The sequence below is a fragment of the Sciurus vulgaris genome (genome assembly GCF_902686455.1).
Source record: "Sciurus vulgaris genome assembly, chromosome: 1".
NCBI classification, from domain to species: domain Eukaryota; kingdom Metazoa; phylum Chordata; class Mammalia; order Rodentia; family Sciuridae; genus Sciurus; species Sciurus vulgaris.
In genome coordinates, this window is record NC_136461.1 from 121,874,580 (window position 1) to 121,890,709 (window position 16,130).

The 16,130-nt window shown below is 42.3% G+C and overlaps 1 protein-coding gene across 1 annotated transcript in view; it reads right to left on the minus strand.

The window, feature by feature from the left end:
- Positions 1-5,106: 5,106 nt before the first annotated feature.
- Positions 5,107-16,130, minus strand: part of LOC306654361 (intelectin-1-like) — a gene marked incomplete at its 5' end in the record, with an annotated part of 47,934 nt that continues 36,910 nt past the window's right edge. The window contains 4 exon segments of the mRNA XM_079127824.1: positions 5,107-5,378; positions 7,623-7,726; positions 8,635-8,755; positions 9,206-9,364. Of these exon segments, the coding sequence (XP_078983950.1) occupies positions 5,226-5,378; positions 7,623-7,726; positions 8,635-8,755; positions 9,206-9,364 (537 nt within the window). The 3' untranslated portion in view covers positions 5,107-5,225.

Sequence of the window (16,130 nt, forward strand, 5' to 3'; positions counted from 1 at the left end):
CTATCCCTAGTTTTTCTAGTGTTTTGAACCTGAAGGGGTGCAGTATTTTGTCAAATGCTTTGTCTGTATCTATTGAGATTATCATATGATTATTGTCTTTAAGTCTAATGACGTGACGAGTTATTTTTATTGATTTTCATGTGTTGAATCAACCCTGCATCCCTGGGTTGAACATTATTTAATGAAGGTGGGGTATGGGAATGGGAAAGACAGTATATGAATCAGACATAACTTTCTTATGTGCATATATGACAAACAGTGTAACTCCAATGATTCTCTGTTCTTTTAGTGTGATTCCTCCTTTTGCTTGTATTTACTTTTCTTTTAATTTCTTCTTCATGTAATATCTTACTGAATATGTTTTGTAGTGCAGGCTTTCTGATTGTGAATCCTATTAACTTTTGTTTATCATGGAAGGTTTTTATTTCATCATAAATTCTGAAGCTTAATTTTGTTGGATATAGGATTCTGGGCTGGCATCCATTTTCTTGCACAACTTAATACATATTATTCCAGGACCTCCATGCTTTGAGAGATCAGTTGATATCTACCCTGGTTTCCAATAATGTTACCTGTCATTTTTCTCTTGCAGCATTTAAAATTCTATCCTTACTCTGTTTGTTAGGCATTTTCATAATAATGCACCTTGGTGTGGATCTGTTGTAATTTTGTATATTTGGGATCCTGTAAGCCTTTTGTATTTGATTTTCCATTTCATTCTTTAGATTTTCTTATATTGTTTAGTTGAAAAGATTGTGCATTCCTTTTGTTTGTATCTTTGAGCCTTTGTCTATCCCAATAAATCTTCTTTTTTTTTTTTTTTTTTTTTTTTTTTGCAGTGCTGGGGTTCGAGCCCAGGGCCTTGTGCTTGACAGGCAAGCACTCTACAAACTGAGCTATATCCCCAACCCCTATACCAATAAATCTTAAGTTTGGTCTTTTCAGTTTATCCCAGTTCTTGGAAATTCTGTTCATGGTCTCTTAAAATACTTTCTCATGATCAACTTTGTTTCCAAGATTTGTCTTCATTACCTGAAACTCTGACTTCCTAGTGATCTAATCTGTTGGTGATGCTTTCAATTGAATTTTTATTTTAGTTTATTTATTCTTTTATTTTAATGATTTCCACTTTTTTTTTCAGAATCTCTATCTTTATTGAAGTGATCTTTCACTTCTTGTATTTCCTCTCTGATTTCACTCCTTATACTGTCCTTTACTTCACAGATCTGTTTGACTCTCTAATTTCTAAACTCCTTCTTGATATTTCTTCCACAGAGGTGTTGATGGATTCTGTTATTAGAGTATCTTGGTTTTTTATTCCCTTGCCTTTTCATGTTGTTTGTGTGTCTGCCCATCTAACATCTGGATCTGAGGCAGTAGAGTTTCTCCCCTAGGGATTTATAGTGTCCCTAGGGATTTATAGTGTCCCTGAAGGTTTCCAGTACCTCACTGAGTAAGGGGAGAAAATACCAACAACAACCAATGTAAACAATATACAGCATTAAGTCAAATAGTTCCTACTATGACATCCATAATGTTAATTATCACAATAAAAGATAATGATGTGATCAGTTATTACCTACAATAAAAACAGCAAGTTTGCAAAAGGGTTTGCAATTTCAAATGGTGGACAGAGAGAAAAAAAAAAGTGATATAAGATAAGGTGATTATGAAGGATAAGGAAAGAAGATTGAAGTAAAAAATTAAAGGAAGATTGAAAGAGAGAAAATAGAGATTGGCTGTTAGCAGAGGAGAGAGAGAGAATGGAGGGAAACAGGTAAGAGAAAAATATATATAAAAATTAAAAAAATTTTAAATAAAAATAAAAAATATAAGACAAAAGTGAAATATACTAATCAAATATCCTAGTTCTCTAAAAACCAATCTATGAATATAACTGGCTTCAAAAATTCTAGAAATGAGAAAAAACTTATATGAATATATATAAATGTTTATGTACCATTAAGATTACAATTAAACTTTGAAGAAAGAGAGAGAGAGAGAAAATCTTGATGAAGAGTTAAAGAATTCTTTCCATTGGAGTTCAAAAGATTTTCAGCTTCTCTTCTCAGCAATTTTAGGTGGGGTCCTCTGGAGTGCTGGGGTCAGCCCTAGCAGTGGTGGGGGATCCTAGGTGGATGGAAGGCATCAGCGTGGTGGAGAAACAGCAGAGACACCAAATGTTCTGAGGCTGACTTTATTTTTCTGCCAGCCTTTTTATACTTTTTGTTTTTTTTTTAGTAATGATTATATCATTTTATGGTTAGTTCAAAATAAAAAAAAAATCCTTCAGAAGTACAATCTATACTTCTTCTCAAAGTACACATTCTTTCTGTATGATAGGTTAGATCAAAACAACCTTATTTCCCAGCTAGATTAAAACAACTTTGTCCCCCAGCTAAATTGAGGGCACCATGATCTGTTAACTTTCAATTTCCAGAACAAATTCATCACTAGATTTTCTGAGAAATTACCCTTACCATGAACTCCAGTGTTTAACAGTGAAAAGCTTTTACTATTATTAACAAAGGGCAAAGAAGTCAACTTATAGTTAATATTTAGTCTATTCTATTTCATTTAATGGTAGACTACAATCCTATTTTGATTCTCAAAGAATTAGACTAAACGTAGGAAAAACACAAATTATATTTATGACTAACCTAAATATTTTTATTATGTAAAGTATCTCTAGAATCAATTATTAAAACGAGGAAAGCAACAAAGGCTAAACACCACATCCAAGCTCAGAGGAATGCCTCTTGATAAAGGCATTTTTAGAAATGCCTATATTTAGAAATTATTATACTATAGTAATCACAGGTTCCTTTTAACTCAAGCATAGTTACAATTGTTTATTTTCATATATTTTATCTATGTATTACTACTAAATTTTTATTGTGTACTCTTTTGTGTCCCAATACAGTAAAACCTTCTCAATGTTTTCCCAATAAGTTTCTAATGATATATTGATTATTAATATTAAAAAGCAACTACACATGGAGACATGCCATGTCGATGGCCCCCGAGAAGGAGGATGATCTTTCAACAGAACCATGTCAAGTGTTGAGTCCTCTACTCCAACAGAACTGTGTCAAGTGTGGGAGTGGTAGGAAATAGATGCGGCATTGGAGCCTGATGCTCCACCCTCTGGATTGCTGGGGTGAGAGAAGTAACCCCATAGGCAGAGTTTCTGGAGGCAGGGTTTAGGCTGGGAACCAGGCTCTTTGCTGAATTCCAGTTGGTCTGGAGATTTTAAATCAGTGTACCTCCAGAGCCCGATAATTGTGAGTTCACTCTGGAAGACTACACCAGGGATTTCCCCTGGGCTCCAGCTGTGTGGTAGAGGAGCCAATTCTTAATCCCCTATATCACCTGCAACCCCGACACTTCCTGGTCTCTCTCCAAACTCAAACTCTCCCACATCTGTCCTTCCGAATTCCTGACCAGACACCTTTCAACCTGTCATTCAAGCAGCCAAGTTGGAGGGGTAGAGTTGGGTAGGTTTTCATAACCAGTTGTCCCCTGTGTAAACCTGTCACCACATTTGATTTTCTGATGGTCACTTAAGTACACTGTTGTGCAGTGTGTGTTGACTGGGCCTATATTTCAGGCTAATCTCAGGTTTCCAAGGAATCAGCTCCCTCAGCTGCTGGACCCCATGCCATGCCTGCAAAATGATTATTTCCTTTGTTCTTTGCATGCCACCTGGAGAGATGATGACTTCTTTCCCACATAGGATACTGTGCAACATGCTTTTCAGTTTAGTCAGGCAATGTCCTTGATTTCTAAATGCTCTGTACCCAGACATGCCTCAGGCTCCTAAAATTCCCTATCCTTTAATACCCTTATCCCTCCACTTTGCTCATGGAGGGACTACTCTGGCTGCTTCTTCTGGCCTGGCTACAGCAAAAGGTATGCTGCTGGGGATTTCTGACCTATTTTATTACAACCAACCTCCTGAGTCCCTGATTTGCTTTGAATGTCCAGTTTTAAATTACAGTAAATCCCCCTTTTAAAATGCCCAACATTTAATCAAGGGCCATACCGATGTCATCCCATCCTACATGCACTAATAACACAGTGGGGATGATTTGGTCACTTGGCTGCTTTTGAACAAGGCCTCAAAGATGGATCCAGGAGGGTTAGCCACTACCCTAGAAGAGTCATCATCATAGGCCTGCCAGGCTATGATTTCCTAAGGAGAATACCCAACCACCAAGGCTATAATATAACAGATGTGGATATTAGGTGTCTCTTCCTTCATTGTTGTACCCCCAAACCCCCATAAAAAAAACTATTTTATTCTTCAGGAGTTTCAGGTTGAGGATGCAAATTGAGCAGTCCATATGGGTAAGTTAAGAAGGAGTAGGATAAAAGTTCTCCTCCCTACCCTTTATTCCTCTGGATATTTTAAAGTGTTACCTGAAGGGGGTTGGAGGATGGCATATTCCCCTATTCAGGTTCCTAAGCCTTAACATTTCAAGCACAAAAGTGGTTGAAGTAGAACCAATCTGCGCAATAAGCAGTCTTTTGAAATCTTCCTACATAAAAATAATCCATAAAACACTTATGGTTTGAATATAAGGTGTCCCCCCAAAGATCCTGGGGGACACCTTATATTCAAATTCTGGAATATTCAGAGGTGAAATAACTGGGTTGTGAGCACTGTAACCTAATCAGTCCATCCTAATTTGAATGAACTCTGTGGTCAGTAACTAGGCAGGTGAGGCATGACTGGAGGAGGTAGGTCACTGGGGGTGTGTTCTTTTCCTAGAGGCCTCTCTTCTCCTCTCTTCTCTTTCCCTTCCTTCTCTGTCTCTCTGTCTCTGTCTCTGTCTCTCTCTCTCTCTCTTTCTCTCTTTCTTTCTCTCTCTTTCTCCCCCACCAATCCCTCTTTGCTGCCATGAGTGGAATAACTTCCCTTCACCACATCTCTCCACTATGATGTTCTGCCTTGCCTTGGGCCTAGGGCAATGGACTTGATCCACCAAGGACTGAATCTCTGAAACCATGATTAAAAATAAACTTTCCCTCCTCTAAGATGTTCTTGTCAGATATTTTAGTCATAGTGACACAAAGCCAATTAGCACAAACACCAATCCCTGAAATAATATCATTTATTCCTCTTTACTCTGCTACTAACATTAGTGATACTGGGCAGGGGTTCTCCATCCTTGGGACCCTATGATTGGGACAAGGGTTCTGGGTCCCATAGTATAAAGTTCTCAACGGTAGAAGAGAAACACAGCTGCCTCCGTTATCTCCCGGCTGCTGCTGTAAGAAACGTGAGTTCCATAACCATTCCAGTCAAAAGCAGAGAAGTCTCCACACTGCTTGGGATTATCCTCTGGGAAGTATCCTCCTCCACCAATGCAGTGCTAGGAAACAAAGAGAGGAGGAGTTGGCAGTGAGAGGTCTGCTGGCAAGCCCAAAGACCTTAATGGTCAAATACAGAGGGATCTTTGGTCTTCATCAATACTCCATGGGCAATGTTGATCTAGTTCTCCCATAAAAACTTCTCAACCCCTACCTTTAGTGACACTAAACTTCAACTTTTCTGAACATTCATTCTTGGACTGCCTGGCTAGACTCCTCCTTCATGAATTCCTTAACTCTTGCTCCCTATGGGGGACACATCTCCCTCTCCTTTTAGATTGTCTGATCCTCATCTGCTACAGTTACTAGAAATTCACTGATGGCCCCCAAATCCCTGTCTCCAGTCCATTTGTTTTTTGGACTGCAGACCTCAAACTCTATCACTGGGATCTCTTTGCAGGCATTTCAAGTTCCACTAAACCAAAACAAAGTTAATTACATCCAGTTATCATTTAACAATGCAGACACTGTCTGAGAAATGCATCATTGGGCAATTTTGTCATTGTGTGAACATGATAGTGTATTTATACAAACTAAGATGACTATGATGCCACAAGGTAATATAATCTCCTGGGACCTCTGTCATATAGGCAGTTTGTCTTTGATCAAAATATTGTCATGAAGTAGTGTGTGACTGCATATCCTTCCTTGATCCCAAATCTGTTCATCATCCAGACACTCTAACTTAACAAAAGATATTGCCCTACCCAAATGAAAACAATATGGTTATTCTAGACTTCTCTTTCCATCACCTGTGTTCAACTGGTCATAAATTTGAAGTCTTTGAATGCATCAGTACCTCCTGTTCATCCCTGTGAGCACTATCCTACTTTAGGCCTTCATTTGGAATATTGGAACCACCTCAATACTGGTCTCCTGGTCCTTAATCTTGACTCCTTGAGTCTGTGACCACTGTGCTACAAGCATTACTGTCACAAAGATGATCAAGTCAATCTTCCCTTTAAAGTGCTTTATTGGCTCCCATTGCCTATAGAATAAAGTTCAAAATCATTGGTGTGATGGGAGGTCTCTTCCTATACAGTTGCTGTCTCTACCCCACATACATGGATGCACAAAACTGTAAAACAGCTTGCTGCTCCCTCAATGCCACATGCTCTCTGAAACACTGAAGATTCTAAACGTTATTCATTTATCCTAAATTGCACTGATACCTCATAAAGTTCTATCTGTCCATCTCTCAAGACTCAGCACAGAAGTCATCTTCCTGCAATCACTTCCTTGACACCCCCATCAGAGTTAGATGTTCTTGTAGCCCCTAGTTATTTGTTGTTTTTTTGTTTGTTTTGTTTTTATTTTTGGTGCTGAGGGTTGAATCATGGACCTCACACATGCTAGGCAAGCACTCAACCTCTGAGTTACACTCCTACCTCCCTTGTTTATATTTCTATGATACCTTGGATTCATTAGATAGTAATTTCATCTTTCTGTGAATGTCTGCCCTGTTAGATGATGAACAAGGAGCTCTTTGTGTCCCCTGTACTTGTGCAGTGTAGGTGCCCAGTGCAGGCTTAACTAGGTAATGAACAGGTGCATGTGCACACTACATTACACACGCCTTAAGCCATGGCTTAAAGGAGCCATAGGAGCCAGGTCGTCACAACGAGACCTGCTCCTTTAGTGTCCCCATACTTAAAATTCCCCCTCATGACCCCAGGGTTCTCCTGGACAGTGAAACTGCCTCATCTTTCTCTGGCAATCATTCCACATGGTGACCTCTGGACAGAGAAAGTACCTGTGGCAGGGAGCTGGGATGGCCTGAGTGAGGTTCTAGCAGAATATGTCTGGGACTTTCCTGGTAACCTCTCAACACATGGTGCATCCATACAATCCCTGGGCAGGGTTGGGCAGGCCAAGTTTGACTTTGAAAGCTTAACCAGGTGGAGAATAACAACACTTCATGTTTCTCAAGCACTCTCAGCTTCAAAAATGTCCATGGGATGTCCCTGAACATAATCCTCACCCTAACTCCAGGTAACTGAATGTTTTTTCCCAAAGGAAAAACAAAGGATATTGTATGTGAGCATACAATAATCAATGGTGCATTTGAAACCTCAACCCTTGATTTTGGTCCTAAACAGTACAGGATGTCTGTGCTTGCACAGGAGGTTTCACAGCCCTGGTCCCTGAGACTCAGCAAGGAGAAAGGGAAGTCACACTCCCCCCCACCCCCCCACACACAGAGTCAATCTCACTCACAAGCCTCTTTAGTTCTCACAAAGACTCACAAATTCAGTGTTACATCCGGTGACCTTCATTCCAGCACACAAGGCATTGGCTGCTCCCTCATTATTAAATACTCTGAACTGGATAAATCCTGCAGTGAATTCTTCTGAAAATGAAATGCAGAAAACAGCACTCAGGTAAAATGCCAGAAATAGCTTCCTTTAGGCCAACCCAGAGAGTGTTGACGCCAGTCTGAGGCTTGAGAGTGGAGCCCAGCACTACTTTGGTTAATGACTGGTGCATCCCAGTCCTAAATGTGACCAAAAGGGACTTTTTCCCACCCCCGGAACACTCAGAGAGGGCCCCTTTTCTATCACAGTCTGTATGGAGAAATTCAACAATGTTGGGAAATCACAAATACACATCTTAAATGGCTTATAGCAATTAGCTTTTCTTGGTCTCTCCCAACCTCTCTTTTGAGACAAGGCCTCTCTAAATTGCCCTCAAACTTTCAATTCTCCTTCTTCAGCCTCCTGAGCAACTGAGATTATAGACACACACCAGGATGTCTGGCTTCTCTTTTATTTTAAATTCTAAAATCCTAGATATATTTATAACAGTTTTTAATTTTATAGAGTAGGCCCAACCTTTAAAAAGGAGATGCCACCAAACTTAGATTCACATTAAATGATATTTACCCCTTACAGGTGAAATAAAATTGTCTCACCATTTGCCCTTTACACGTGAACTGGCCTAGGCTTAATAAGTTGCTGAGGAGTTGATAATGGGATTGCTAGGAATAGAGTCTGAAGCCAAATTTCCCCAGTCCACATGCTGACTCCCCTGCCTATGCACTGTGACCTCAGGTATGTTCCTGAACCTCTCAGTGCTTCAGTTTTCTGATCCATAAAGTGGGGTTAATAATAGTCCTCAAGGGTAGTTGTGCAAATTAAAGGTGACAATACATGTAGCATTCATAAAAGAGAATGAGGCTGTAGTAATAAATAACCATTCCCTATTATAACTGAATTTATTCTCTTTGCTATGAAGAATTCAGGAGCATTAAAAACTCACCCTGGCCATAGGGTGAGTAATAAGATGCAGTTTTCTGAGCATCGTCGAAATCATAGATAACAGGTATTGCTGGACCGTTGTCAGTCCAACACTTTCCTATTCCGTATTTCACTGGGTATTTCTATATGGAACAACAACAAAATAATCATCGATTAAGGACAATGGCTTTGATTTTGGGTGTTTGATGTCATTCATAAAGAGGAAGCAATACTTTCTCAGTAGCTGAGATTATTTCAAAACCAGATCAAAATAAGAATCTTTCCCTTTTGCTCTTCTCCAACAAACCAGGCCAACTGATATATTCTCTCTCTCTCTCTCTCTCTCTCTCTCTCTCTCTCTCTCTCTCTCTCTCTCTCTCTCTCTCTCTCTCTCTCCCCCCCTCTTTCTTGCCCCAAATCTCCTCTCTCCTGGGTCTCATATCTTAACTTTCTGAGGAAAGTGGGACAGAAGCCATCAGCAAATTAGATTAGGGGACATGAAAGGCTCATGGAAATTTGCTTCCTGCCCAACCTCAGACCCCTGCCTATGTCTACATCCATGAAAACCAGCCACAGTCAGCATCCATGTGTACCTGGTAGAGGCCAAACAGATTATGTTCCAGATATTGGAAGAAGCCAGTTATGGTGCGGTACCTCAGCAGAGAGCTGTTCCGCCAATTCTGCATGGGGCTGTTGTTGGGCACATGCCAGATGCCCAGGTCCTGGGCTTGGATGTCATAGTAGCCAGGGTTCTGGAAAAGCAACCAACACTGAGACTGATCAGCCCAGCAGGTCCCACAGGGGCAAAAAACACACATGGGCTCCCTCAACTGAGCTAACACTTCTGGGCTTCAGGTGGACAGATGGCCAGCCATGCTCACACACCCTTTCCAGCTGATCAGGGCCTCCAACACTACCTCACTGCCTAATGGCCCTGTGGGGAGAGAGCTGGGATGCAAGATGTGTAACTATGTCTCTCTTCTGCTCCAGCCCTGTGCCCACAGCCCACCTCCCAGCCCTCCCTCCTGCTGTGGCCCAGCCACACTCAGGTCCTCACTATTTCCCAAGTGGCACCCACCTTATAGTCGTCACTGGTGGCCGCCTCTGCAGACCCAAAGGTGTTGTAATTGGCCCAGTTGCCGTCCCCCTCCGGGTAGTCTGCTCTATTGCCCTGCTGACTGGACCACCAATCGCCCACTGTGCACTTCCCAGGCATGCTGTTCTCGTGCACACTGGCCACCAGGGTCCTGCCGCCACCGCAGAGGTCATGTCACAGAAGGTCTGATAGATGACACCATTCTTGGCCTGGAGGAAATACAGGCCATCTGTAGAGAGAACCAGCCAGAGCCTCCCTGTGTGTGAGCTCATGATCCATCTCAGCCCCGTGACCAGGACAGCTCTGGGAACTAGACACCTGACCTAAGGGCTCTTCTCCTGAGTCCTCTCATTATGCATCCCTGGGTGTACTGGAATCTCCCCATGTTCAGAACATGAGCCGCTGACTGAGGCAAAACACAGAATTATCCAAGCTCTCAGCAGTGTTCCTCTCAGAATTAAGGACAGAATTTTCATATGACCCAGCAATTTCACTTCCAGTACATACCCAAATTAATTAAAAACAGAAACTAAAACAGATATTTGTACATTAACATTTATTGTAGCATTAGTCCTTAGAAAGTTCCCAAGTATTCAACAGAGAAATAAAATATTATTATACACATACATCACATACATTCTCTATTATGCATATATTGAGAAATATATCTATACACAATTGATAAAAAGAACTAATTATTCAAGCTACATGTATAAATCTTGAAAACATTATGCTAAGTGAAATAAGCCAGCTGTATAAGTACAGCTACCTTATGATTCTACTTATATGAAGTAACTAGAATAGGCAAATTCATAGAGACAGAAAGTACAAAAGCAGTTACCAGGACCTTAAGGAAGGCAGAATATGGATTCATTACTTAATAATATAGAGTCTCTGCTTGTGGTAATGAAAATTTTCTTGAGATACATACTGGTCATGATTGCTTGGCACTGAAAAAGTAATTCATGCCACAAAAACGTACATTTAAAATTGTTTAAAATGATAAGCCTCATCCAATATGTAATATATACATTTTAGCACATTCTTTTAAACTTAAAAACAAATGTGCTGGATTTGGTGGCATACTCCTGTAACCCCAGCAACTCAGGAGGTTGAGGAAGAAGGATGGAAAGTTCAGGCCAGCCTCAGCAACTTAGAGAGAACTTGTCTCACAAGACAGCAGGGAGTGGGGGCAGGCCTAAGGATGTAGTTCAGTGATAAAGTGCCCGAAGTTCAATCCCCAGTAACAAAAAAATTTTAAATATGCAAAAAAAAAAAAAAAAAAAAAAAAAATCCCAGAGAACAAAATCCTGAGGGGGCTTGTTACTTACCATCTGCACTAAATTACTTTTCTTTGATTTTTTTGCAGCTTCTAAGCAGAGATGCAGATGATGAAGGCCAGGTCCATTTCATAGGACTAGTATTGACCTCATCTAGAGAATATGAAGAGTTTCATTCTGTTTGCTGGTTTGACACAAAACCCAACCTTCCCTTGTCGCTAATCCCAAACTCATTCCATCACTCCCTACCTGGGTTGGAAGGCCCTGAGCTATCTAGTGTCATCCATTCAGCCCATCTGAGCCAGCATCCAGCACAGATTTAACTTACCTCCCTCCACACAACCTCATGCTGTGCCAAGTCCTGACATGGGCACCTGACATTCAAAGAAAATAAACACCCCCCAGGAACTTACCTCTAGAGGGAGCTGCCAAAAAACAACAGAAAATGTTATTAAAAGGAATGAAGCATAAGCTCAGGAAAACAAAAGAAAGACTGAGGTGAGAATAGAGAAGTCTGAAGGAGCCAGGGGGATTGTGTGGGGTCGGATGACTTAGTCACAGAGGCTTTCTATTTCAGGTGACACTATAGTGTATTCTGAGAGAATAGACATGATTTATCAGTTGGAAGAAAGAAAAGAGAATTCAAGGCAAGGAGAGCAATATGTCCAAAGACCTGGATAAAAGAATAAAGCAAAGTCCAACCTGAAGAAATGCAGGTAGCTAAATATGGTTGAGACAGAGTGTGAGGTTGGCAGTGCTGAGACTCTAGCCAAGAGACCCACAAGGGCGTACAATGATGAGCCTCGTATATGAGTTTCAACTTTGCAAACAGTCTAAAAGTTTGGGGGGATGGAAGCAGTCACAAGCTTTGGAGTCAGAGGTATTCAGGCCTAAGTTGCTGAAGCTTCCAAGTGGAGAGTCCTTGAATTCTCTTTAACATACCTGAGCCTCAGTTTCCTTATGCCTGAGATGAAGCTAATCGTGTTTCTGTGGAAGATCAAGTGAAATAATATTTAGAAACATGCTTTTCTCAGCCAGGCATGGTGGTACACTCCTGTGAGTCCAGTGAGTCAGGAGGCTGAGGCAGGAGGATCACAAATTCAAGGTCAGGCTGGGCAACTTAGGAGACCTATCTCAAAATTAAAAATAATAAAATATGTTGGTGATGTGGCTCAGTGGTTGAGTGCCTCTGGGTTCAATTCCCAGTACAGAGAAAAGAAACAGTCTTTTCTCTTTAAAAAATAAATAAATAAATAACAATAGAAAGAAATACAGATTGTAAAATGCCATTGCTACTCTTGTAGAGAAGGTTATAAAGAGAACATTCTCTGGACATAGAGTATACCACACCATTTCCATGGAGATCCCAAGGTCAATGTAGGCCACGGTGGTGGGAAATGTCAAGGAGAGGACATGTCTGAAGGGAAAATGGGTTAACAAGGCTGCAGCCATTTCTCCCCTGCCATTTTGCTGCTGCCATTATTTTGTCTCCCCCACACACCATTTTACAACCTAAATGGTTAGCCTGTGAACTTCCTTGTCTGTCATTGGTCCAGATTGTTAGCCCATGACATTCCACTACTTAAGAATAGCTCTCCCATCATTCTCTCTCTCTCCCTCTCTCTCTCTTTCTCTCTCTCTCTCTCTCTTTCTCTCTCTCTCTCTCTCTCTCTCTCTCTCTCCCTTCATGGCAGACACTGTTCGTCTGTTTAATAAAATCTCTTGTGTGAGTTCCTGTGTCCAGAGTGGTTTTCTGGGTGCTTTTATTGGTGCCATGACTCAGATGAGCCACTTAGGCAAGTGGAATCCCATATGAATCCCAGACCCCCAGACACTGGTCTCACCTTCCCTTTGCCCAGACGCTTGGTTCCACATCCACCACTGCCTTCAGATTAGTGAGTTTTCCTCTAGGTTGACTTAAACACTCCTCTGCTGACCTGAGATGCAATCATTGATCATCTGGCACCCTCAAGGTAGTTGAGTGGGGGTTCCCCCAGCCATGAGTTTTACAGTTATGATTGGCCCCCTTATTTGACCTTATCTGACCAGTGGGTCTCCAATCTTTATGGTGGAGATTCTCTCTCTGGATTGAGGCTCCTCTTCACTTTTCCTCTCAAAATTCCTGGTGCCAAGTTCTCAAACCCTCAGCTTTTGCCTGGCACACACTGATGAGGGTGATGGCTCCCATCATTGTGCTGCCTCCTCATCTGCAGCTAACTAGTCTGTGACCTCAGGACACCTTGGACCCTGACTCCACTGTTTATCAGTCTCCACCATGGGATCTGGGTTCTCCATTCCAGCAGATTCACCCCTGGGGTGTCTACTAGACAATCTTAAATCCCTTTACCTGGCCCCTGACCTAAAGTCACCAAAACTTATTTGCTTGTGTAATAATAATTGATCACAATTATCAATTTATGACAATTGATCACAATCCAAAATGACCACCTAAGTTCACCCTGGATCCAAATATTCTATGGGACTTATACAACTTCTGTAAGCGAGCAGGCAAATGGAAAGGGATTCCTTACCTTCAAGCTTTCTCTTTCTTGAACAATAAACCTGATCTTTGCTCTTCCTGGTAAACCCAAACACCTCCTTTTGGCAATGAAACCTTCAATTCCCCCTGCTTCTTCTCCCCATCCTACTCCCTCCTCCTTCTCCAACTTCAACCCGGCTAGCAAAGCACCCCCATACCAGTCTCCTGCATACCAGTCTCTCCCTATACCAGGCCCCTCTGGCCCCTGCTCCTCCATCGCCTTTGCCCCACTGTTTCTGCTTCTGGTCCCCCACCCAGCCCACTCATTTCTCCCATCATGTGGTCTAGTCACCCTATAGGAGGTGGCCAGTGTGGAGGGAGTGGTCAGAGTCCATGATCCTTTCTTGGCCTACAATCATTTCCAGACTGAGAAGCAGCTAGGCTCCTTCACCTCCAACTCCACAAGATTCATTAAGGAATTTCAGTATTTTACCCAGTCTTGTGACCTCACCTGGCATGACATTTATATGATCATGTCAACACCTTGACCCCGGAGGAGCACAGGAGAGTCTGGGAACAGACTTGCAATTATGCAGATGAGGTTCACCAATCTACCCTGACCCACCCCATTGGAACTGAAGCAGTACCAGATAGGGAGCCCCAATGGGACTATACCATGGAGACTGGGCATCTACAGAGGGACGAGTTCCAAACCTGCATCCTTGCAGGTCTCCAAAAGGTCACCACCATTAAACCCATTAGTTATGTTAAACTTCAGGAAGTAACAGAACAAAATTGAAAACCCATCTGCCTTTCTGAGTCACCTCACAGAGACCATGCTCAAATATGCTAATCAGGACCTGGAAATTCTGGAAGGATGACAGCTACTCATGACTTATTATTTTTCTCAAAGCTATCTGAACATAAAGGGTAAATTGAGGTGGTTGGACAGGGGGCCCTTTACCCCACAGCCAGAGGTTTTAGTGGTAGCTTTCAGGGTGTGTAATGGAAGGGAAGTAAAAAAAAAAAAAAACAACTAAAACTAAAATACCAAATGCTAGTCAACGCCTTTCAGTCAGCTAGACCTGCCTAGCTGGCCACTACTAGGGGTATCCTAGCTCCAAGAAGACCTCCAGGCCCATGCCTCAAGTGCAGAAAAGAGGGTCACTGGGCACGAGTCTGCCCAAACCCCCAGCAGCTCCCAGGTCCTTGTCCAAAATGCCACCAACTAGGACATTTGGCAGTGGATTGCCCTGGCACTCAGAGAAATGGTCACCCTCACCCCCTCCACCCAGATACTTACTGGGATTGGCAATGAATGACTGAAAGGGCCCAGGGTTTCTGCACCCAATGACCTTCACTGCTTAGGAGCCCTGGGTGACCCTTACTGTGGCAAGCAGGCAGCTCCCTTTCCTTATAGATATTGGAGCCAGAGCTGAAGAAATAGCTTATGTTGGAGGGTGCTTGCCTAGCATGTGCAAGGACCCCGGTCCAAATCCCTGACCCCTCAGAGGGGAGAAAAAATAAAGAAAGATATTGGAGCCACCTTTTCAGTGCTGTGGGAATTTGGGGGACCCACTTCCCCTGCCAAATCCTCTATTGTCAGGGTAGAGGGAAAACCATACTGCCCCCTACAAACTTGTCCAATAAGTTGCCATATTGGATAAATCTGCTTCACTCATTCCTTTTTGATAATTCCTATGTGTCCCATTTCTCTCCTGGAAAGGGACATCTTAACCAAATTGTGTGCCTCTATTTCCTTCTCACCCACCATGTGCCTCCACCAAGACTCCTCTGCTGTTCCTTTCCTCATGATCTTGCAGGAATATACAACTCAACCTGAGTCTTCATAGTCCCTTCCTCCCTCCCTTATTGACCCCAAGGTCTGGGACACCCACACACCCTCTGTAGCCATGTGTTCATCTGAACTCATTCACCTGAAGGACCCAACATCCTACCCAGCCCAGGATATCTCCTTTCCCAAAGAAGCCTCTTAGGGCTTCAACTAGTCATCTAGAATTTAAGGCAGAAAGACTTCCTGCACCCCACCAACTCACCTTATAACACTCCCATTTTGGCTGTTAAAAAGCCTAATTGATCTTACCATTTGGTGCAAGATCTTTGCATCATCAACTCAGCAGTTAACCCCATCTTCCCCATTGTGCCCAATCCCTACAATTTACCTTTCTCTATCCCCTCCTCCACCACATACTTCTCTGTGTTGGATTTGAAAGATGCCTTTTTCACTGTCCCTCTTCATCCTGACTTGCACAATCTCTTTGCTTTCATCTGGACTGACCCTCTCACTCAAGTTCTTCTCAGCTGACCTGGACAGTTCTCCCACAGGGATTTTGGGACAGCCCTCACCTGTTTGACTAAACATTGTCTCATGATCTTGCCTCTCTTACTCTTGTTTCCTCCTCCCTCAGAATATGTTGATGATCTTCTATGTAGTCCCTCTCTTAAGGACTCCCAAGGAGACACTGTTAAGTTTTTAAGTTTTCTGACTGACAGAGGGTATAGGGTCTCTCCAGCAAAGGTATAGCTTTCCCAACCTCAGGTTATTTACTTAGGAGTCAGCCTCTCACCTGGATTTAAGGCCATCACTATAGAGAGAAAAGCATTGTTCAGGACATGCCCACTCCATCTACCAAGGAAGAAAT